The sequence below is a fragment of the Cetorhinus maximus genome, chromosome 1 (genome assembly GCF_964194155.1).
Source record: "Cetorhinus maximus chromosome 1, sCetMax3.hap1.1, whole genome shotgun sequence".
Taxonomy (NCBI): domain Eukaryota; kingdom Metazoa; phylum Chordata; class Chondrichthyes; order Lamniformes; family Cetorhinidae; genus Cetorhinus; species Cetorhinus maximus.
In genome coordinates, this window is record NC_135879.1 from 211,937,088 (window position 1) to 211,961,110 (window position 24,023).

At 43.3% G+C, this 24,023-nt stretch overlaps 1 protein-coding gene across 5 annotated transcripts in view; it reads left to right on the plus strand.

The window, feature by feature from the left end:
• Positions 1-24,023, plus strand: part of dym (dymeclin) — a 531,615-nt gene that overhangs the window by 68,897 nt on the left and 438,695 nt on the right. For all 5 annotated transcript variants that reach the window (XM_078552754.1, XM_078552781.1, XM_078552773.1 and 2 more), the window contains exons 5-7: positions 3,292-3,425; positions 5,253-5,325; positions 20,126-20,251. In XM_078552754.1, coding sequence (XP_078408880.1) covers positions 3,292-3,425; positions 5,253-5,325; positions 20,126-20,251 — 333 coding nt within the window. The remainder of the gene's footprint in view (positions 1-3,291; positions 3,426-5,252; positions 5,326-20,125; positions 20,252-24,023) is intronic.

A 24,023-nucleotide genomic window follows, 5' to 3' on the forward strand; every position in this document is an offset into this window, starting at 1 on the left:
TGGCCAGACACAATGAAAATAGACAAAGAGGCCACTGCTGTAAGGAACAAAGGAGAGTTGCAGCAGAGGGCAGGGCAGAGAAGACACATTTAAAAGGAGCTCGGTGTGTGTAACACAGTTAAACAGGACAAAAAGCTGAAGACGGCGTGAGAGCAGAGACGGATAATTCTACGGCTTTGCTTCAGCTTTGTCAGAGCCAGGCTGACCAACTGTTTTGGATGTTCCGGGGCTGTTCCATAATTTGGCTTTCCGTCTTGCTTCAGGTCTTCCCGGGCTATGTTTTGTCCTGGATTCCTTTTGTGCCTGCACGTGTGTACACCCTCTGCTCCTAAGGCCTCACCAGCACCCCGCCACCTCCCGCAAGCCCCCAATGGCGACGTGTCCCTTATTTTATTCAATGTTGACTCCTTTTTGAGTATACTCATTATAGAACTATGCTCAGCTGGATGTCCTTAGTGTCAAATACCATGCCAATATTTGATGTTTTAGTTCATGTATTTAGAATAGGTGCTTGAGTTAGGTACTGTAGGGCTTTTCACAAGAATCAGTGTCCTCAGGCACTTAGGTTGCGAGTGCGTGGGAAGATGACTAAGAATTAACCTTAATTTATGTCACGCATTTCATGTCTTCAAGGGCATTTAAAGTACTTCAGTAAATATTATATTTTTGAAGTATAGAGACTTGTTTTGTTGGGAGATGCAAATTTATGCACAGCAAGGACCCATGAACAGCATTGAGAGTAAACTTAAACTAAGACTGAATTCAAAGCCAGTACCAGTTATATTATTTATTTAAGTTTTACTTTTTGTGCCAAACAACCATCCTCTGAGAGAAAGGCAACTTCCTTCAACATCCTGTTTACATGGAACATTTTATTAACAAGTGGAGCTGCAAGTGCTTTATAGTAAAACGCTCCCTTCTTCCCACCCCTCCCCCACATCATATGTAGACAGTAAGAATCTAGTGATGGTTATTTTAGTGAAGCAACTTCACTGAATTCACTGAATCATATGTTTCTGAATCAAAATTTCCAGTTCCCTTACAAATGCATGCTGCCAACTATGGAGTTAGCAATCCAGTGGTTGGCATCCTTCCATCTGTGCGAGATGATGGGAATGCAGCCTCAGAACTTTGGGGAGGTCAGATGAGATCATCTGCTACACTTCTTTTGATGGCTGAACAAGTCAATTCTGGAAAGGCAAAGTTTGCCACAAGTGGCAGGTGAAGTTGTCCCTTTCCAGTAGTTTGGGATGATCTTTACTGATGCCTCCTTTGCAGGGTTGGCATTTGCTTTGGAGCTCCTGAAACCACATGTTATCATGATGGCAAATTCCTGCCCACAACTGGTATTGCCATTAGCATCAATCATCAGTTGGAGTTTCCCACTTGCCATGATTGATGTTGAGGGCTTTCACGTCTATTGATCGCATCCTTGAATTGGAGCTTCGGGCACCTGGCTGTCTCTCAGAAGGGCTACCTCCCTGTAAAACACACCTTTGCAGATGAGGCCATCTTCTATCCTGTGCACATGCCCAAGACGGCGAAGCCTTCTTCGCTTGACTAGCACTAGCATGCTCAGCATGTTTGCTCTAGAAAGGACTGCTTCATTGTCTTTCCAAGTGATGCCGAGAATGTGTCGTAGACACTGGAGATGAAAGGTATTGACTCTTTGTTCTTGGTAGGTGTAAGTTATCTGGGCTTTACTACAATACAGCAGTGTGCTGAGAATACAGGCCTTGTAGATAACCATTTTGGTCCTGCAAGTAAATTTGTTGTTTTATCATGCCTGTTTTGTTACTTGACCAAATTTGGTGGTTGCCTTTCCAATACGTGTGCTGAGCCCTTCGTCAAGAGACAGGTTGTCTGTCATCGTAGATCCAAGGTAGCAAAATTTGCTAATTGCTTCCTGTGGTGTTTTGTTCAGCCTGATCACAGGTGGAGTCATAACACTCCTATTCCATAACTAAAGCTTTCTTGACATGATTGGGAGGGAGAACATGACACAACTATGGGATGGATGACCCATGAACTTTTGGAGTTGGCCTCCTGCCTGGGCAACTAGTGCAGCATCATCAGCATACAGAAGTTCTCTGATCAGGATATACCACACTTTTGTCTTGGCTTTCAGCCTTGATAGGTTGAGGAGTTCCCTGTCTGATCATGTTTGGAGGTGCATTCCTTCCATGTCAATAGGGAAAGCATCGATTAGTAGGACAGAGAAAAAGGTACCAAACAGAGTAGGGGCTAAGACATAGCCCTGTTTCATCCCATTCTTCATCTCAAAACTGTTAAGTGGTGGAGCCGTTGAACTGAATGGTGCCATGCATTTATCATAGCAGGACCGTTTTAAAAAAAAATTCATTCACTGGATGTGGGCTTCGCTGGCTGGGCCAGCATTTATTGCCCATTCCTAGTTGCCCTTGAGAAGGTGGCAGTGAGCTGCCTCCTTGAACTGCTGCAGTCCATGTGGTGTAGGTGCACCCACTGTGCTGTTAGGAAGGTAGTTCCAGGATTTTGACCCAGCAACAGTGAAGGAACGGTGATATATTTCCAAGACAGGGTGGTGAGTGACTTGATGGGGAACTTCCAGGTGGTGGTGTTCCCTTTGGCCTTCTAGGTGGTAATGGTCGTGGGTTTGGAAGGTGCTGTCGAAGGAGCCTTGATGAATTCCTGCAGTGCATCTTGTAGATGGTACACACTGTTGCTACTGTGCATCGGTGGTGGAGGGAGTGAATGTTTGTGGATGTGGTGCCAATCAAGCGGAATGCTTTGTCTTGGACAGTGTCCAGCTTCTTGAGTGTTGTAGGAGTTGCACTCATCCAGGCAAGTGGGGAGTATTCCATCACACTCCTGACTTGTGCCTTGTAGATGGTGGACAGGCTTTTGGGAGTCAGGAGGTGAGTTACATGTTGCACGATTCCTAGCCTGTATAGGAATGTGAAGCTTGTGATGCTGTTGAGTAATTGGTTAACCTATGATGGTTTTAATTATTTTGCATAGGAATCGTGTCGTATAAAATTTAAAAAAAAGTAAATCCATCTGTGAATACTTTGTGTAGAACCTTTTGGTGTGCACTTATTATTTCCTCAATATTGAGTCATCAAAAATGTGAACTCATTTTGCAAAAGTGGGTGCCATTATAGAGTCACTGCAGCTAAACGCACAACAGTTATGGAAAACAAGTTATTGTTATTGGCATGTACTATTCAGTATTTCCTAGTGTGATTTATATTAACTGGTTGTAAATTGCATATTCGTAATTCTCGTTATGTTTGTGTTTTTCCCCATCAGCCAGCTGTTTATTTGGCAGGCCCACAATGCCCTGTTCATCATTCGCTGTTTGTTGAAAGTCTTTGTCAGCCAAATGCCTGAAGAGGAGCTACAGCTTAATTTTACTTATCAAGAGAGGGCACCATTATCTTATGGTATGCAAAACAAAGAGGAAAAGCGAGAAATTTAAAATCCTTAGCTAACTTTATTACAATATATTTGTGTCTCTTGAGTCATGCTCATAAGTTTTACTTGAGTCTTAAAATTTTACTTTTACTGTTTATATTGCATTATATATTCCTTAAAAATATCTTCTAATCGCTCCTGCATTTATTGACTCATCTTAGGGTTCATTTTTATGACTGTTATCTGTGGCATCCTGTTACAATGAAATGCATGCTTTAGTTTGTAAGAGAGAGCAGCTGTTTGTAATTAGGGGAAGATGAGGGAATTATTCTTAAGTATGTAAGAACTGGTTTACAGCAGTGTAGGATGAGGAGAAGGGGCATCTTTGTCTGCTCTTTGTGATTTTGTGAATAAAACCATGTTAAGGAAATGACTGGCTCCAGATTTACTCAATGTATGAACAGGCACTTTAAACAATCTGTCCCGATACCTTATCCCAATCACGCTTTAGAGTAAGAGATCGCAGCTTATTCAACTGCAGGTGGCACTAAAGCAGAATCTGATCTTGTTCTTGCCTTATTGGAAAGTCCAGGTGCACTGGCTGCTTCTCCCAGCCCAGAGGCACTAAAGCAAAATTTTAGCACTGTTGACTGTAGGGACCTCCCTACAAAATGTTCCAGAAATGTTTGCTAAAAAGATGGAAGGAGATGCTGCTGAAAGTTTGCTAGACATTGTATGAAGGGAAAGAATGAGAGTGGAAATAACTATCACAGTAAATTATGTTTTTGTGCTTGAATATATTGAAGCAACCACAAAACATCAGATTTAGAATTATGCAGGAAAAGATTGTTCAAGATTCCAGTGTTTGTCACTTAAAATGCAAATACGTTTTTCCTGTTTATATTGCTTATTTAAAGATTTCCAAAGCCGCTTTTATATTCAATTTAGTGGGTTGCTAAGGTTACATGAACTCTTGAAAAACAGCAGCAACCACCCAAAGGGTAGCAAAAAAATCAAATTGTTTTAATTGCACACAGCAATAAATAAGCAAAGTTGACATTTCCGATGATGACAGAACAAAGATATTAAGATTCTGGGATCCCTCTTCTTATGCCCTAGGATCTGAGGACCTCCGTTTGAGATCTTGGTGTCCTAAACAGTAAAATTTCCTTTTACGTTCTCTACTACATTTTTTAAATATTCAAATACACATCAAGAATTCAATTTAAAAGCAAAATACACAAATTTCTCCTAATCTCTCCTGAAAGTGGCCACTCAAGCTAGGATATGACTTCACAGGTATTGGGACCCCTCTGATACATTCCCTAAGTGGTTACTAATATTTAAGCCTAGACAGTGAGCGTTGGTATAGTATCTGATTATGAACAGCCCAATCTTGTCGACCTTGACACAGTTGCACACATGCACTTACTAGCAGCGATTGCAGATTGTAATCAGGGCAGGAAACCTCCTTGCTTTCACTTCAGCTAACTTGGCCCTTATAGGGATCAGACTTGAGATATTCCTTGTCTGCATTGTCTTAGTTTTGTACTGACCAATATAAATTACCAACATGGCTGTCGTGAAAGCAACACTGAGAGAGTACTTGAGAGGTATAATATGTACTGAGAAATGATAAGCTGACCTGTTTGGTAAATTGTGACCCTGATTACTGAGCACAGATATGTGGGATCTGGGTGAGGGCAGGGAAGGAGTGCAGTCGAGGGTGGAGGGAGTTCTGAGTTTGCTGATGAAATATTTGCATATCAAAGAATGATTGCAAACATACAGCAATAGATACAAGGAGAGTTTTACTGCCATTTTTATATTTATATACTTCATTAAATCTCTTTCAGGGGCTGAGGCAGAAGATCTCCTGGAGGAATTGATATGTAATCTAGTACATCTCATTATCGAATTACCTTTGTTGTAAGTTTTCTTTACTAATATACCATTTAGCTCAAGCTGTATGGTTTTCCCTAACATGTATTTGATACGTAGTAATATCTCCAATTTCAGTACAATTTACTCTGCCTTCTTCATGCTGTTTAGAGAGATGATCTGGTGAATGTGGTGGAACATTGGGTTAGTGCACTAGCTTTTATCCCCAGAATTTGGTTCAAATGCAACCTAGTGTAATGTGATTAAAATCTCCCTTTTTTGTTTGTTATGGAAGATTGTTTGTTTGGGAAACCTCAACTCTGTTCTTAGAAGGCAGTGATGGGCAGGAAAAATTCAATAGTAAAAAAGGCTTTTAGAAAGAAGTGACGCTAAATAGGAACCTGGAACTTCTTTTCTCAGGAAGAAAGATCAGCGTGTGAATTGCCCCCAGCTGATGGCTATGATTAGAACCACAGAACGATAGAACACTACAGCACAGAAAACAGGCCATTCGGCCCTTCTAGTCTATGCCGAAATATTATTCCGCTAATCCCATTGAACTGCACCCAGTCCATAACCCTCCAGACCTCTCCCATCCATGTATCTATCCAATTTATTCTTAAAACTTGAGAGAGCCCGCATTTACCACGTAAGATGGCAACTCATTCCATACTCTCACCACTCTGAGTGATGAAGTTCCCCCTAATGTTCCCCCTAAACCTTTCCCCTTTCACCCTAAAGCCATGTCCTGTCGTGTTTATCTCTCCTAATCTAAGTGGAAAGAGCCTACTCGCATTTACTCTGTCTATACCCCTCATAATTTTGTAAACTTCTATCAAATCTCCCCTCATTCTTCTACGCTCCAAGGAACAAAGTCCTAACCTGTTTAATCTTTCCCTGTAACTCAACTCCTTAAGACCCGGCAACATCCTAGTAAATCTTCTCTGCATTCTTTCAATCTTATTGATATCCTTCCTGTAGTTAGGCGACCAGAACTGCGCACAATACTCCAAAGTTGGCCTCACCAATGTCTTATACAACCTCACCATAACATCCCAGCTCCTATACTCAATACTTTGATTTATGAAGGCCAGTATGCCAAAAGCTTTCTTTACAACCCTGTCTACCTGTGACGCCACTTTCAGGGAATTATGTATCTGAACTCCCAGATCCCTTTGTTCCTCCGCACTCCTCAGTGCCCTACCATTTACTGTGTATGTCCTACCTTGGTTTGTCCTTCAAAAATGCAACACCTCACACTTTTCTGCATTAAATTCCATCTGCCATTTTCTGGCCCATTTTTCCAGTTGGTCCAGATCCCTCTGCAAGCTTTGAAAGCCTTCCTCGCTGTCCACAATGCCTCCAATCTTAGTGTCATCAGCAAACTTGCTGATCCAATTTACCACATTATCATCCAAATCATTGATATAGACAACAAACAACAATGGTCCCAGTACAGATCCCTGAGGCACACCTCTAGTCACAGACCTCCAGTCTGAGAAGCAATCATCCACTACCACTCTCTGTCTTCTCTCACACAGCCAATTTCGAATCCAGTTTACAACCTCTCCATGGATACCAAGTATCTGAACCTTCTGAACTAACCTCCCATGAGGGACCTTGTCAAAGGCCTTACTAAAGTCCATGTAGACAACATCCACAGCCTTTCCTTCATCTACTTTCTTGGTAACCTCCTCGAAAAACTCTACAAGGTTCGTTAAACGCGACCTACCACGCACAAAGCCATGCTGACTATCCTTAATCAGCCCTTGGCTGTCCAAATAATTGTATATCCGATCTCTCAGAACAGCTTCCAATAATTTACCTACTACTGACGTCAGGCTCACTGGCCTGTAATTACCTGGTTTATTTTTGGAGCCTTTTTTAAACAACGGAACAACATGAGCTACCCTCCAATCCTCCGGCACCTCACCCGTGGCTAAGGACATTTTAAATATTTCTGCCAGGGCCCCTGCAATTTCTACACTAGTCTCCCTCAAGGTCCGAGGGAATATCATGTCAGGCCCGGGGGATTTATCTACCCTTATTCGCTGTAAGGCAGCAAGCACCTCCACCTCTTTAATCTCTATATGTTCCATGACACTACTGCTTGTTTCCCTTCCTTCCTTATTCACTATGCCAGTTTCCTGAGTAAATACTGATGCAAAAAAACTGTTTAAGATCTCCCCCATCTCGTGAGGCTCCAAACATAGACGACCACTCTGATCTTCAAGGGGACCAATAGTGTCCCTTACTATCCTTTTACTCTTAATATACTTGTAGAAACCCTTTGGGTTTACATTCACATTATCTGCCAAAGCAACCTCATGTCTTCTTATTGCCTTCGTGATTTCCTTCTTTAGTATTTTCTTACATTTTCTATACTCTACAAGTACCTCATTTGCTCCATGTTGCCTATACCTGCTATACACCTCTCTCCTCTTCTTAACCAGAACGCCAACCAGAACCTTGAAAACCAAGGTTCCCTATGCCTGTTAACTTTGCCTTTAATCCTTACAGGAACATGCAAACTCTGCACTCTCAAAATTTCGCCTTTGTATGCCTTCCACTTACTGAACACATCCTTGCCAGAAAACAACTTATCCCAATCCACTCTTCCTAGATCCTTTCTCATTTCCACAAAATTGGCCTTTCTCCAATTTAGAATCTCAACTCGAGGAGCAGACCTATCCTTATCCATAATTAACTTAAAACTAATGACATTGTGGTCACTGGACCCAAAATGTTTGCCTACACTTACTTCTGTCACCTGACCTGTCTGGTTCCCTAATAGGAGATCAAGTATTGCATCCTCTCTCATTGGTACCTCTATATATTGATTTAGAAAACTTTCCTGAACACATTTGACAAACTCCAAGCCATCCAGCCCTTTTACAGTATGGGAGTCCCAGTCAATATGTGGAAAGTTAAAATCTCCTATCACAACTTTCTGTTTCTTACATCGGTCTGCTATCTCTCTACAGATTTGCTCCTCCAATTCTCTCTGACTATTGGGCGGTCTATAATACAACCCTATTAGTGTGTTCACACCTTTCCCGTTCCTCAGCTCCACCCATATGGTCTCTGTAGATGAGCCCTCCGGGCTGTCCTGCTTACGCACAGCTGTGATATTTTCCCTGACTAGTAATGCCATCCTCCCCCTTTCACCCCTCCCCCTCTATCATGTCTGAAACAATGGAACCCTGGAACATTGAGCTGCCAGTCCTGCCCCTCCTGCAACCAAGTCTCACTAATAGCAATAATGTCGTAATCCCATGTGCCAATCCAAGCCCTATGCTCCGCTGCCTTTCCGACAATACTCCTTGCATTGAAGTAGATGCACCTGGGAACATTTCTATCCCGTACAAACCTTTGATTTCTGTCTATACATGCATTCCTCGCTTGACCTTTATCCTCCTCCACCTCACTATCTGCTCTAACACTTTGGTTCCCCTCCCACTGCATATCTAGTTTAAAACCCCCGGAGCAGCACTAGCAAACCTACCCGCAAGGATGTTAGTCCCCCTCCAGTTCAGGTGCAAACCGTCCCGTCGGAACAGGTCCCACCTTCCCTGGAACAGAGCCCAATCGTCCAGAAACATGAAGCCCTCCCTCCTGCACCATCTCCTTAGCCACGTATTTAGCTGCATTATCCTCCTATTTCTAGCCTCATTAGCACGTGGCACGAGTATCACTCCTGAGATCGCAACCCTGGAGGTCCTGTCCTTCAACTTTGCACCTAACTCCCTAAACTCTCTTTGCAGGACCTCCTCCTCCTTCTTATCCAAGTCATTGGTCCCTACATGGACCACGACATCTGGCTGCTCACCCTCCCTCCTGAGAATACTGAGAACTCGATCCGAGATATCGCGGACCCTGGCACCAGGGAGGCAACAGACCATCCAGGATTCTCGATCTCTCCCACAGAACCTCTTATCTGTCCCCCTAACTACCGAATCCCCTATCACTACTGCACTCCTCTTTTCCTTCCCTCCTTTCTGAGCTGAGGGTCCAGCCTCGGTGCCAGAGACGCGACCACTACAACTTGTCCCTGGTAGGTTGTCCCCACCAACAGTATCCAAAACGGTATACCTATTGTTGATGGGAACGGCCACAGGGGTGCTCTGCTCTTTCTGTCTATTCCCCTTCCCTCTCCTGACAGTCACCCAGCTACCTGTCTCCTGACTTTTAGGGGTGACTGTCTCCCTGAAACTCCTGTCTATTACTGCCTCTGCCTCCCGAATGATCCGAAGTTCATCCAGCCCCAGCTCCAGTTCCCTAACTCGGTTTGTCAGGAGCTGCAGCTGGATGCATCTTTTGCAGGTGGTGTCACCAGGGACAATTGTGCTGTCCCTGACTTCCCACATGCTGCATTCGGAGCACTCGACTGCCCTAACTACTGTCTCCATTACCTACTCCTAATTTAATTAAAGGAACTTACCCGGCCTTACCCCACTGGTAGCAAGCTCGTCCTCAGCCTCTGCTCACCGAAGCCTCTCGAGCCAAAGCCTCAAAGCTCTACTCCTTCACTGGGCCACTCACACACTGGCCGCTCCTCTTCAGCTTCCCCTCCTTTTATTTTCAATCTCCGCGCTCTTTTTAAAATGAACTCCCCTCGCTCACTGTGCTCTTTTTAAAATGAACTCCCCTCGCTCACCGCGCTCTTTTTAAAATGAACTCCCCTCGCTCACCGCGCTCTTTTTAAAATGAACTCCCCTCGCTCTCCGCGCTCTTTTTAAAATGAACTCCCCTCGCTCACCGCGCTCTTTTTAAAATGAACTCCCCTCGCTTTTTATTAATCTTTTTTGCCAAGTTACCAAGCTCTCCCCTGTGTGTGTGCTTTGGGGGGGTTAGTGGGTGTGTGTCTGTATGCATTAGTTTTAGGGAGAACAGAAGACAACAAAAGACAGTATAGACCTCAGCAAATCTTTTCTCAACAAACATTTGCGAGCTGAATAATTTTCTTTCAGCTATCAGTAGTGATCATTTCCAGCTTAATTTCAAAAAATAAGACAGTAGTTTCAGAGTAAACTTCCTTGTACTTTACCCCAAATATATGCTTGAAAAATGCTGGAATAAAAACAAAAGGATGTTGGAAAATCTGAACAGGTCAGGCAGTACCTGTGGGGAGAAACAGAGTTAACATTTCAGGTCAAATGATCTTTCATCAGATGATCTTTCATCACTCGATTTTTTAAAAAGTGGGAATGTTGCTTCTTGGACAGAATGCATAAGGTGTAAATCGTAAATTCTTGAACTCGGGATATGGGGATTGGGCAGGAAAGTGGAGTTGAGGTCAAAGATCAGCCATGATCTTATTGACTAACAGCAGGTTCGAGGGGCCATGTAACCTACTCCTCCTATTTCCTATGTGTTTATTTGCAGGACTAATTAATAGATTCATACATTTTATTAGGAAATGTCATATTTTAGAACATTAGAATGCACTAAAACCAGTGAAGAAATATTATCTATAGAAAGTAATAATTTATTCAATCATTCAGCAATTAGTCTGGCTCGTTCTAACCAATGTCAGGTGGGGGAGTGTTCTTCTGGTGACTATCATTTTTGCAGTGACAAAATTTAGATTTATCAAGAGATTCTGTGATTTTCAGGCTTGTAATTAGCTGAAAATTTCCTTTACAGCACCCAAAAACCTCAGGACTGTTTGTATCTATGCTTAATTCACATCTGTAAATTTGAAGCTAAAATGTAGCATAGAGCAACAACTTTTTTCCATTTTGACTGCTTTCATACCACCTCACTTTGTTGAATCAACTGTGTTCGGGAGGCATGGTGGGTGTTGGGTTGGTAAGGGGATTGGAGGAAGGGAAGAAACCAGCTCTACTAAATTGTGTTCAATGTGTGTGGCCAAACAAAGCTAGTTGAGCAAACTGGGTTGCTCCACATTGCTTCAAAATACATAAACCAGTATATGGATATAGCCATGTAACACAAAGCTTCACAGACTTCCATATATTGATGCTTGAATTTTTTGGAATTGGGGCCCAATTGGCTGGCTGAAGTAAGTAGACAGGAGTTAATGCTTCTCAACACATTGGTCTGTGAATGTAAAGATCACTACCTGATTCTTTCCTTGGCTTTTAATTTGTTAAACTATTTTATACTATTCTAATATTTGCTTATTCATTGAATTCCTAATATTTCTTTCTCAAACATTGGTTCTGTTGTGTATTCCAATCATTTTTTGTTTTTATTTCAAGTAATCGGATATAGACTTTGATGTTCAAGCAAGAATGTTAAAGAATTGTGTATATAGCAATTATAAATGTACTTTTTATGATGCGACAAAAGTCAGTAAACAGGAAGGAAAGTAATGATTTATTGTGTTTAAAAAATAAAATACCTTGAACTGAAAATCTGAGCTTACAAAGAATTTCTCTATACCCAGAGATTTTTATGAGCATTGACTTTTTATTTGCAGTGATCACAGTTGATACTGTGCTTTACAATTTTATGCAACCCAAGGAATCTTTTTCATACTTAATGCTTAACTTAAGTGAAAAGTCTGATGACCTGTATTCTGCCCATGAAAGAATATGGCCGATTAGAGACCAAGAAGATAACTTCCATAAGGAGGCGGAAGATGCGGGCATGGTTCTTAACGAATAATTTGTATCCTTTTCATAAAAGAGTGGGACAAAGCAGATGTGTATTTGAGAAGGAGTGTGAAATATTGGATAGAATAACACGAGGGAGGAAATATTAAGGTGTTTAGAATCCTTGAAAGTGGACAAATTGCCAGGCCTGGATGAAATATAACCCAGCTGCTAGGAGAAGTAAGGGAAGAAATAGCTGAGGCTCTGATCATCATTTTCCATTTTCTGGCTACAGGTGTACACCAACTGAGCCATCAAAGGAGAGAATAGAACGAATGAACATGCAATTATGTAGTGCCTTATCACATTCCCAACTGTATTCTTCCAATTCCTAAAACACTTTTTAAAGAGTAAATACGTTATGATGGTTGACTCATTTGAGGACTGTTGCTACAATCTCCATAGTAACTTGTGGGCTGAAATGCAATACCAACAAAGGAAAGGCTCCTTTCTCTTTAAACAGGCATTGTATCCTGTTTCTTATCAATGATTGTTTTCTGTTTTGTGCTTGGAGACGACTGCATCCCTTGCTTGAGCTCTTAGTTAACCTTTTGCTCTAGTAATTGATCTTCAGGAAGGATAGTCTTAAAGCCTGGTTCCTGCGTGATTTTTTTGAATTTATTTATTTAGAATTACTCCTTTGGCATCACTTGGTAATTTCATAAATGTTTCTTCAGGTTAATGTTTGAAATGGGAAACAACGGAAGCTCCTTGATTTGGGAAATATTTGAAGCATAGGTATTGGGGATATCAGACTGCAAGTTTGAAAGTTGCAGGATAACACTGTTGGATCTGTTAATGCAGCTCTACCTAAGATTAGCTTTCATCCTCCATTATTTTTAACCTTTAAACAAAATTATTGCTATGAGTTACCTTGAGGACTCTGTCCAGCACAACAATGTTCTTCTTAATGCTGCCACCCCTCCCCAATTCCTTCCTTTCCTATATTTCCTGAACAAATGGTGTCCAGGAATATTCAATACTCAGTCCTGCCCTTCTTTGAGCCAGGTCTCTGTTAATGCCACAACATCATATTTCCATGTGGCTGCCTGTGCTTGAAACTCACCATTTTATTTACCACACTCTGCGCATTCTCATACATGTACAGTAACCCTAATTTGAACTTGGTTCATTTCCCCGTTACACAACTCACCTGACACTTTACTATTTCCTGCTCTAGTACTATCTGCCTCTCCCAATATTCTGTGCACTTCGGTATTCCTCTGTAGTATTACCTCCTGGTTCCCACACCCCTAACCAAGTTAGTTTAAACTCTCTCCAAAAACACTGGCAGATCGCTCCATAAGGAAGCTGGCTTAGTTTAGATCATGCTTGTCCAACGTGCGGGCTGCACAAGCCCATCCATGTGGCCCCCAGAGCGTTTGTTGAAAATGTCTTTAGGATGGGACAGTGGGTTTGAGGATTTCTGCAGGGGACTGCTCCTCCAATCACAACCCGTTTCTCTCCTGTGTTTGCTGTTGTTAGGGTCAATAGTGACCCTATCAGCAGCAACATGGAAGAGAAACAGGCTGTGATTAGAAGAACAGCGAACACTGGCAATTCTAGAGTACGTCATAGAGTTATACAGTGCAGAAAAAGGCCCTTCGGCCCATCGTGTCCGTGCTGGCCATCAAGCACCGATCCTAATCCCATCTTCCAGCCCTTGGCCTGTAGCCCTGTTTGCTATGTCATTTCAAGTGCTCATCTAAATACTTCTTAAATGTTGTGAGGGTTCCTGCCTCTACCACCCCATCAGGCAGTGCGTTACAGATTTCAACCACCCTCTGGGTGAAAAAATGCTCCCTCAAATCCCCTCAAAACCTCCTGCCCCCTGGTTATTGACACCTCCGCTAAGGGGAGAGGTTTCTTCCTATCTATTCTATCTATGCACTTCATAATTTTGTATGCCTCTATCAGGTCCGCCCACAGCCTTCTCCACTCTAAGGAAAACAACCCTAGCCTATCCAGTGTCTCTTCATAGCTGAAACGCTGCAGCCCCAGCAATATAAAGGTGAATCTCCTCTGCACCCTCTCCACTGCAATCACATCCTTCCTATAGTGTGACGACCAGAACTGTGCACAGTACTCCAGCTGTGGCCTAACTAGCGTTTTATACAGTTCCAACATAACCTCCATGCTCTTATATTCTATGCCTCGGCTAATAAAGACAAGTATCCCATATGCCTTCTTAACCACCTCATCTATCTGTGCTGCTGCCTTCAGGGATCTATGGACATGTACACCAAGGTCCCTCTGATCCTCTGCACTTCCTAGGGTCCTACCATTCATTGTGTATTCCCTTGCTGTGTTAGGCCTCCCAAAATGCATCACCTCACACTTCTCAGGATTAAATTCCATTTGCCACTGCTCTGCCCATCTTACCAGCCTATCTATATCGTCCTGTAACCTAAAGCTTTCCTCCTCACTATTTATGACACCACCAATTTTTGTGTCATCTGCGATCTTACTGATCATACCTCCTATATTCACGTCTAAATCATTAATGTACACTACAAACAGCAAGGGTCTCAGCACTGATCCCTGCGATACACCACTTGTCACAGGCTTCCAATCGCAAAAACAACCTTCGACCATCACCCTCTGCCTCCTGCCACGAAGCCAATTTTGGATCCAATTTGCCAAATTGTCCTGGATCCCATGGGCTCTCCTGACCATTCTCCCATGTGGGACCTTGTCAAAAGCCTTACTGAAGTCCATGTAGACTAAATCAACTGCACTGCCTTCATCTACACGAGTCACCACCTCGCAAAATTCAATCAAATTTGTTAGACAAAACCTGACAAAGCCTAATCATCCCTGATTAATCCCTGCCTCTCCAAGTGGAGTTTAATCCTGTCCTTCAGAATTTTTTCCAATAGTTTTCCTACCACTGACGGTAGACTCACTGGCCTGTAATTACCTGGTTTATCCCTTGTTTAATAATGGTACCACATTTGCTGTCCTCCACTCCACTGGCATCTCTCCTGTGGTCAGAGAGGATTTGAAAATTAGTGTCAGAGCCCCTGCAATCCTCCTCCCTTGCCTCACATAGCAGCCTGGGCTACATCTCATTTGGGTGTGGGGATTTATCTACTTTTAAACCCGCTAAAACTGCTAATACCTCCTCCCTTTCAATGCTAATTTGTTCAAGTATATCACAAGCCCCCTCCCTGATTTCTACACCTACATCATCCTTCTCCATAATGAACACAGATGAAAAGTAATCATTTAAGACCTAACCTATGTCCTCCGGCGCCACTCACAGATTGCCACTTTGGTCCCTAATGGACCCTACTCTTTCCCTGGTTATCCTCTTGCCCTTAATATATTTATAAAATGCCTTGGGATTTTCTTTTATCTTGCCCGCCAATATTTTTTTCATGCTCCCTCTTCGCTCTTCTAATTACATTTTTAAATACCCCCCTACACTTTCTATGCTCTTCCAGGGCTTCTGCTATTTTCAACACTCTGTATCTGCCCTAAGCCTCCTTTTGTTTTCCTTATCCAATCCTCTATATCCCTTGACATCCAGGGTTCCTTGGATTTGTTGGTCTTGCCCTGCACCTTTACGGGGACATGTTGGCCCTGAACTCTCACCATTTCCTTTTTGAATGACTCCCACTGGTCTGATATAGACTTTCCTACAAATAGCTGCTCCCTGTCCACTTTGGCCAGATCCTGTCCAATCATATTGAAATCGGCCTTCCCCAATTCAGAACCTTTATTTCCAGTCCATTTTTGCCCTTTTCCATAACTACTTTAAATCTTAGTGTTATGGTCACTATCCCTGAAATGCTCCCCCACTGGCACTTCTACCACTTGCCCAGCTTCATTCCCTAAGATTAGGTCCAGTACCACCCCTTCTCTTGTAGGACCTTCTATGTGCTAGCTCAAAAAGCTCTTCTGGATGCACTTTAAGAATTCCACCCCTCTAAGCCTTTCACATAAGACTATCCTAGTTAATAGTAGGGAAGTTGAAATCCCCTACTATTATTACCCTATTATTTTTACACTTCTGAGATTTTCCCCCTTTTTGTTTTTAGGTTCTACCCATATGGCCTCATTTGAGGAACCTTCGAAGATACCATCCCTCCTTACTGCAGTAATTGACTCCTTGATCAATAGTGCAATGCCGCCGCCTCTTCTACACACGCCTCCCTGCGCTGGTCATGCCTGAAGATTCTATACCCTGGAATATTGAGCTGCCAGTCCTGCCCTTCCCTCAACTATGTCTCTGTAATAGCAACACTATCATATTCCCATGTGTTAATCAATGCCCTCAATTCATCTGCCTTACTTGTAAGACTCCTTGCGTTAAAATATATGCAATCCAGCCTTGTATTATTCTCTTGTGCCTTAACAGGCCTATATTTGCTCTGCCTTCCAGACTGACTTAGTTTCTCTTCTATATTTGGCTGTGCATCACCCCCTACTGTACCTCCACTCTGTATCCCATCCCCAGCCAAATTAGTTTAAACCCTTCTGAACAGCACTGGCAAACCTCCCCGCAAGGATGTTGGTCCCATTTCGGTTCAGGTGCAACCCATCTGATTTGTACAGGCCCCACCTTCGCCAGAAACAGACCCAGTGATCCACGCAACTAAAGTCCTCCCTCTTGCACCATCTCTTCAGCCACACATTCATCCTCTCTAACCTCCTATTCCTATACTCACGAGCACGTGGCATAGGAAGTAATCCAGGTTTGAGCTCCTGCTTTTTAATCTGCTACCTAGCTCCCTAAATTTCTGTTGCAGGACCTCATCCCTCTTTCTAGCTATGTTGTTGGTACCAATGTGAACCACGGCCTCTGACTGTTTCTCTCCCTCCCCACCTTCAGAATGCCCTGCAGCCACTCTGTGACATCCTTGACCCTGGCACCAAGGAGGCAACATACCATCCTGGAGTCATGTCTATGGCCGCAGAAGTGCCCATCTGCACTCCTCACTATTGAGTCTCCTACCACTATTGCTCTTGCACTCTTACACATCCCCCCCATTGTGCAGCTGAGTCACCCATAGTGCCGTGAACTTGGCTCTGGCTGCACTCTCCAGAGGAACCTTCACCATCACCGTTTTCCAACACAGAAAAATGGTTCTTGAGTGAGATGCACTCTGGGGCTTTCCTGACTACTTGCCTGCCTCCCTTCTTCTAACTGGTGGTCACCCATGCCCTCTCTGACTGCACTTCCTTAAGCTGCGGAGTGACCACACCTAAAAATGTGCTGTTCAAGTAACCTTCAGCCTCGCGGATGAATCGGAGTGCCTCCATCTGACACTCGAGCTCTGGAACCTGTTGCTCAAGCTGGTTAAGCCAGTGGCACTTCCTGCACATGTGGTCAACCAGACTGCAGGCTGTACAACACATGGGACTGAGCTCCCTTGCCATACTACTTGTTTGGTTTTAATTAAAAGACTATTTCTTTAAATTTAAGCCAAGTAGAAAGCTATTTAGTCTTTGCTGAAAAAAACAAATGCTGAGACTCTTACCTTCTGTAATGTCGCTTTAAAGTGGAAAAAAAAACTTACCCACTACCTACCAATCAGCTCTCACCCTTGTCCTGATGAATTCCAGTGCTGCCGTATCTGGGTGAGAACTGGCTCCCTCACAGGTAAACTCCGCTCCGCTCCGCTCTGCTCTTTATACAGCTGCTCCACTCCCTCACAGGTAAACTCCTGCTCTTTATACAGCCGCTCTGCTCTCGCTCTTTTTTTTGTTATTTAACCTTTATTATTTATTTAATTTCCCCCCATCTTTAAGTTATTAATTTAATAATAATCAACAAATGATAGTTACCCAGCTGCTAATTTAAATCTAAAACAAAGCTGCTTCTTATCATGTCCACGGACAGTCTATACATGGCCCAGCCAGAACTGGACACATTTTTGCGCCTTGTTGTTGAATTTGGCAAGATCTGCAACAGTGCAGGGTTCCTCTAGCGATAGGCATTGCAGGAGATGTTGCATAGTCTGTGGCTCAGTTCCACATTCACAAGTTGTCGGGCTGGTTGTATATCCCCATTTGCTTAGTGACACCTTTGAACGACCTACACCAGTCCTAAGTCTGTTAAGGCACTTCCAGGTTGTCCAGTTGCAATTAGCTCCTGGGGGAAGGCTTTCATCCGGTAGAATTTCCATCGCTGGGGGCTATCCGAGACTGGTGAGCCGGTCTTTCCACAAGGCGATGCGGGCTAAAAACAATTAAATATAAATAAACAAATAATATAAAATAATATAAAAGTAAATAATATAATAAAACAAAGCAAAAAGCTGAAATACTCACCAGCCAATCACCTGCCTGCTCTCCTGTGACGTTGGGGGTGTGTGGTGTGTGTGTCAGTGAGGCAGAGTTGGGGTGTGTGTGTCTGAGAAACGGGGTGGGGGTGGGTGGATGACTCTCTTTGAGGGACAGAGAGGGGTTGGGTGTGTGTGTCTGAGAGAGGGGGTACGTGTGAGCCAGAGGGGGTGTGTGTGAGAGTGAGGTGGGGGGTGTATGTGTGTTAGAGAGAGTAGGTGTTGAGAGGGAGTGGAGCACGTGTCTGGCTCTCTGTCAGTCTCGGGGTTCTCATTCATTGAAATGTGACCCCCCCCAACATGTGTAAAGGCTGGGCAAACCTGGTTTAGATGCAACCTGTCTGGCCTGTACAGGTCCCATCTCCCCCAGAACTGATCCAAGTGTCCCACGAAGCTAAAGCCCTCTCTCCAATGCCATCTCTCCAGTCACACATTCATCTGCTTTATCTTCCTATTTCTGTACTCACTTGTGTGTCATAGTGTGAGTAATCTGGAGGTTACTACTTTTGAGGTCCTGCTTGCTAATTTCCTACTTAGCCCCCTAAATTCTGGCTGCAGGACAGCATCCTTCTTTCTCTCTATGTCATTTGTACCTCTGTTGACCATGACTGCTGCTGCTCACCCCCTCCCCTCTGGGTGTTCTGCAGCCGGTCAGAGACATCCTTAACCCTGACACCAGGGAGCAACACACCATCCTGGATTCACCTCTGTGGCCACAGAAACGCCTTTCTGGTCCCCATACTATCAAATCTCCAATCACCATTACTCTTCCAATCTTCTTTGTGCCCTCCAGTACAGCAGAGCTAACTGTGGTGTCATGGACTTGCTTCTGGCTGCACTCCCCAGATGAACCATCACCTTCATCAGTATTCAAAACTGAATACTGGTTGGGAAGCTAGATGCATTCAGGGGACTCCTGCAGTACCTGCCTTTTCCTTTTTGACTGTCTGGTGATCACCAATTCCCTCTCCCGTTGCACACTCTTACGCTGTGGAGTGACCACATCCATAAACGTTCTATCCACGTAACTCTCAGCCTCATGGATGCACCGCAGTGACATCAGCTGCTGCTGAAGTTCCACAATCTGGAGCTCAAGCTGCTGCAACTGATGACGCTTCCTGCACAAATCGTTATCCAGGGCGCAGAAGTGTCCTGGATTGACAGAAGTATTTAATAAGTACTTCAGTCCTTATTAAAGAGGATATAGTGAATTCTGAAGTCGTTGAGAGTGAGATGAGATGAATCATAGAAATTTATGACATTGAAGGAGGCTATTTGGCCCATCATGTCCGTGCCAACTGGCAGGGAGCCATCTAGTCCAATCCCACTGTCTAGCTCTTGGGCTGCAGCCCTGTAGGTTATGGCACTTCAAGTGCATATCCAAGTACTTTTTAAATGATATGAGGGTTTCTGCCTTTACCACTCTTTCAAGCGACAACAGCTTGCATGAAAACATTGGCAATGTTTGTTAAGCTAAATGAAGGCACAGTGGAGCCTGAAAGGATACATCACACGCAATATTGTTATATTAAATATATATTTTTACTTAATACGTAGCATAGTCAAGTTTTATCCTGATATCTGTGTGCGTTGTACATAGCAGAGATCACTGAAGTGATCTGATTGCTATCTCTGGCTAATTTTTCTAGGACATGTTGAAGCCAAGTGAATTTCCCTTGATACTGCTCTTGCTGAAACAAGCAAGTTCTGCACAGAGTGGGATCAGGGTTGGGAGATTCCTGGTCTGAATATTTCAGCTACTCACTGCCTTATTTAGTTGAACAGTTGGAGAGCTATCAGTTAAATATTTAATGCACTTTTGATACTTTATGTAAATGAAAGTTACTTACATTGGGCTACTGTGAGACGTTATGTTTAGGAAATAGAATTATAATTGACAGCATATTGATTTTAAACTCTTTTGATTTTATCTTGCAGAGATATTACATATAGCATTCTTCTTGAATCTGTGACCACGCTTTTAGTTCTACTGTCTTACCAACTATTCCAGAAGGAAATCATTCGAGAGAGTTTAATATACAAATGTTTGATGCAAGGGCAATGGTATGTCAGTTTCACTTAAATGTTATATGATTTAATTTTTTTGAAAAAATTGCATATGTGTACAGCAAGCCCCACATTCATGACATGCATATCTTGAAATGAGTGTTAACCTGTGAGAGAAGGTCAGAGAATAGCGACCACGAGTACAGCAGAGAAAATTAGATAGACATTTGAACCACAAAAATATTAAAGGATATGAGGAAAGAGGATGTACAAGTTGTTTTTAAAGAAATAGTTATGCGCTTTGGAATAGTGTAATTCTTCCACATACGGTTGGTTTTTGATCACAGAATGCTGGATATGTTTGCAAGTAAATTTAACTTCTGCAGAAAATTTTTTCTGCAACCTCTTTTTTAAATTTTATGTTCAAATAAGTTAGTGTGTTTTTTTTCATTAGTCTGCTATATAGCATAGATACTAGTCCATTTTATGTTGTTTTGTACATTATATTTTCCAATAGATGGTGCTAGAGACTATTGATTTCCATCAGAAATTGAATGCAACCTGCATTTCTTCAGGAGGTAGAGTAGAAGTAATGCGACTGGACTAGTAATCTAGGGGCTAGGCCAATGCCCTGGGGAGCTGGATTCAAATCCCACCACAGCAACTGATAGAATTTGAATTCAACTAATTAATGAATCCAATTATTATTTAAAAATCTGGAATTGAAAGCTAGTCTCTCTAATGGTGACCATGAAACTATCACTGATTGTTCATCTGGTTCACTAATGTCCTTTAGGGAAGGAAATCTGCCATCTTTAACTGGTCTGGTTGACATTTGACTCCAGACCCATAGTAATATGGTTGACTCTTAACTGCCCTCTGAAATGGCCTAGCAACCCATTCAGATGCCCTGGGAGTCCCAAACCTTGACTTTGGATCCCAATAAGTCTCATGGCATCAGGTCAAACGGGCAAGGAAACGTCCTTCTGGTCACCACCTACTGCTGACCCTCAGCTGATCAATCAGGTACCTCCCATGTTCAACACAGTTGGAAGAAGCAATGAGGGTGGCAAGTGCACAGAATGTACTCTTGGCAGGCTCTTCAATGTTCAGCACTGAATGACCAAACTGGCCAAGTTCAGTGGACATATCTGCAAGATTGGGCCTGTGGCAGTTGGTGAGGAAACCACCAAGAGGGAAAAAGCTACTAGGCCTTGTTCTCACCAAATTACCTGTGGCAGATGCATTTGTTCATGACAGTATTGGTAGGAGTGACTATCACACAATCCTTGTGGAGACAAAGCCCTGTCACCACACTAAGGATATACTCTCTATCGTGCTTTGTGGCACTACTGCCACGCTAAATGGGTTAGATTCAGAACGGATCTAGCAACTCAACATTGGGTGCTCATGAGGCATATTGGGCGATCAGCAGCAACTGAATTGTATTCAACCACAATCTGTAACCTCATGACCCAGCCATATCCCTCACTCTAGCATTGCCATCAAGCCAAGGGATCAACCCTGGTTCAATGAAGAGTGCAGGAGAGCAGCACCAGACATACGTAAAAATGAGGTGTCAACCTGGTGAATCTACAATGCAGGACTACTTGCATGCTAAATAACAGAAGCAGCATACGATAGCCAGAGCTAAGTGATCCCACAACCAATGAATTGGATTAAAGCTCTGCAGTCCTGCCGCATCCAGTCAGGAATGATGGTGGACAATTGGAGAACTAACTGGAGGAAGAGGCTCCACAAATACCCCTATCCTCAGTGATGGGGGAGCCCAGCACATCAGTGTAGAAGACAAAGCTGAAGGATTTGCAACCATGTTCAGCCAGAAGTACAGAGTAGAGGATCCATCCCGGCCTCCTCAAGAGGTTCCCAGCATCACAGACGCAAGTCTTCAGCCAATTCGATTCAATTAACGTGATATCAAGAAGCAGTGAAGGCACTGGATGCTGCAAAGGCTATGGGTCCTGATAGTATCGCGACAGTAGTACTGAAAACTTGTTTTCCAGAATTAGCCACACCAAGCTGTTCCAGTATAGCTGCAAAACGACAATGTTGGAAATTGCCCAGGTATGTCCACAAAAAGCAGGACAAATCCAATCCGTCCAATCTGCCAAATCAGTCAACTCTCAACTGTCGGCAAAGTGATGGAAAGTGTCGTCATCATCAATGCCATCAAGCTGCACTTACACAATAATAATCTCATTCATGCTCAGTTTGGATTCTGTCAGGGCCACTCAGCCCCTGACCCCATTACAGCCTTGGCCCAAACTTGGACAAAAGAGCTGAATTCAAGAGGTGATGTGAGAGTGATTGACCTTGTCACGAAGAATGCATTTAATCGAGCGTGGCATCAAGGATCCCTTGCAAAATTGAAGTTAATGGAAATTGGGGTGGAAACTCTCTACTGGATGGAGTCATATCTAGCACAAAGAAAGATGATTGTGGTTGTTGGAGGTCAATCATCTCAGTTGCAGGACATCGCTGCAGGATTTCCACAGGGTGATGCCATAGGCCCAACCATCTTCAGCTATTTCATCAATGATTTTTCCTCTGTCATAAGGTCAGAAGTGTGAATGTTTGCCGGTGATTGCACAATGTTCAGTACCATTCGCAACTTCTCAGATACTGCGGCAGTTTGTGTCTATATGCAGCAAGGCCTGGACAATATTCTGGCTTGGGCTGATAAATGGCAAGTAACATTTGTGCCATACAAGTACCAGGCAATGTCCACCTTCAAAGGAAAGAATCTAACCATCTCTTCATTACATTCAATGGCATTACCATTGGTGAGTTGTCCTCCATCAGAACACTGGGATTACCATTTACCAGAACCTGAACTGGACCAGCCATATAAATACTGTGGCTACAAGAGCAGTTCAGAGGCTGGGAATTGTGCGATGAGTAACTCACCTCCTGACTCCCCAAACCTTGTCCACAGCCTACAAGGCTCAAATCAGAAGTGTAATGGAATACTCTCCACTTGCCTGGATGAGTGCAGCTCCAACACCATGCAGGTCAAAGAAATCCACTTGATCAGCATCTCATCCACTATCTTAAACATTCACTCCCTCCACCACTGATGTACAGTGGCAGTAGTGTATAACAAATACAAGATGCACTACAGCAACTCGCCAAACCTCCTTCAACAACACCTTGCAAAGCTGTGACCGTTACTATCCAGAAGGACAAGGGCAGCAGATGCATAGGAACACCACGACCTGCAGGTTCCACTCCAACCTAAACACCATCTTGACTTGAAACTATGCCGCCGTTCCTTCACTGTCACTGGGCCAAAAGCCTGTAACTCCCACTCTAACAGCACCGTGGGTGTACCAACAGCAGATAGACTGCTGTGGTTCAATAAAAGGCACTTGCCACCACCTTCTCGAGGGTAATTAGGGATGGACAACAAATACTGGCATTGCCAGCGACGCTCACGTCCCATGAAAGAATTTTTTTAAATGGGCTGTTCGATCCAGCAGTGCTGATACTTATTCTTCATGTGAGCCTTCTTCCACTTATTCTCACTGTTTCAGAAAAAGCCTTTGATTCCTTTCTCCTTTTTGCTTACCAAACTTCCTTTAAAATGCACCTTGTTAATTTCCTCAGCCACTCTATGGTAGAGAGCTCCACGTTCTCACCACTCTCGGGGTAAAGAGGCTTCTTCTGAGCTTCTTATTAGATTTATTAATGAGTACCTTATAATAATGACCCCTGGTTTTTGTCTTGCTGCAAGCTGAAATATCTTCTCTACTTCTACCCTATTGAACCCCTTGATTTCCCACTCTTTCTAGAAGTTATGTCTTTGGTA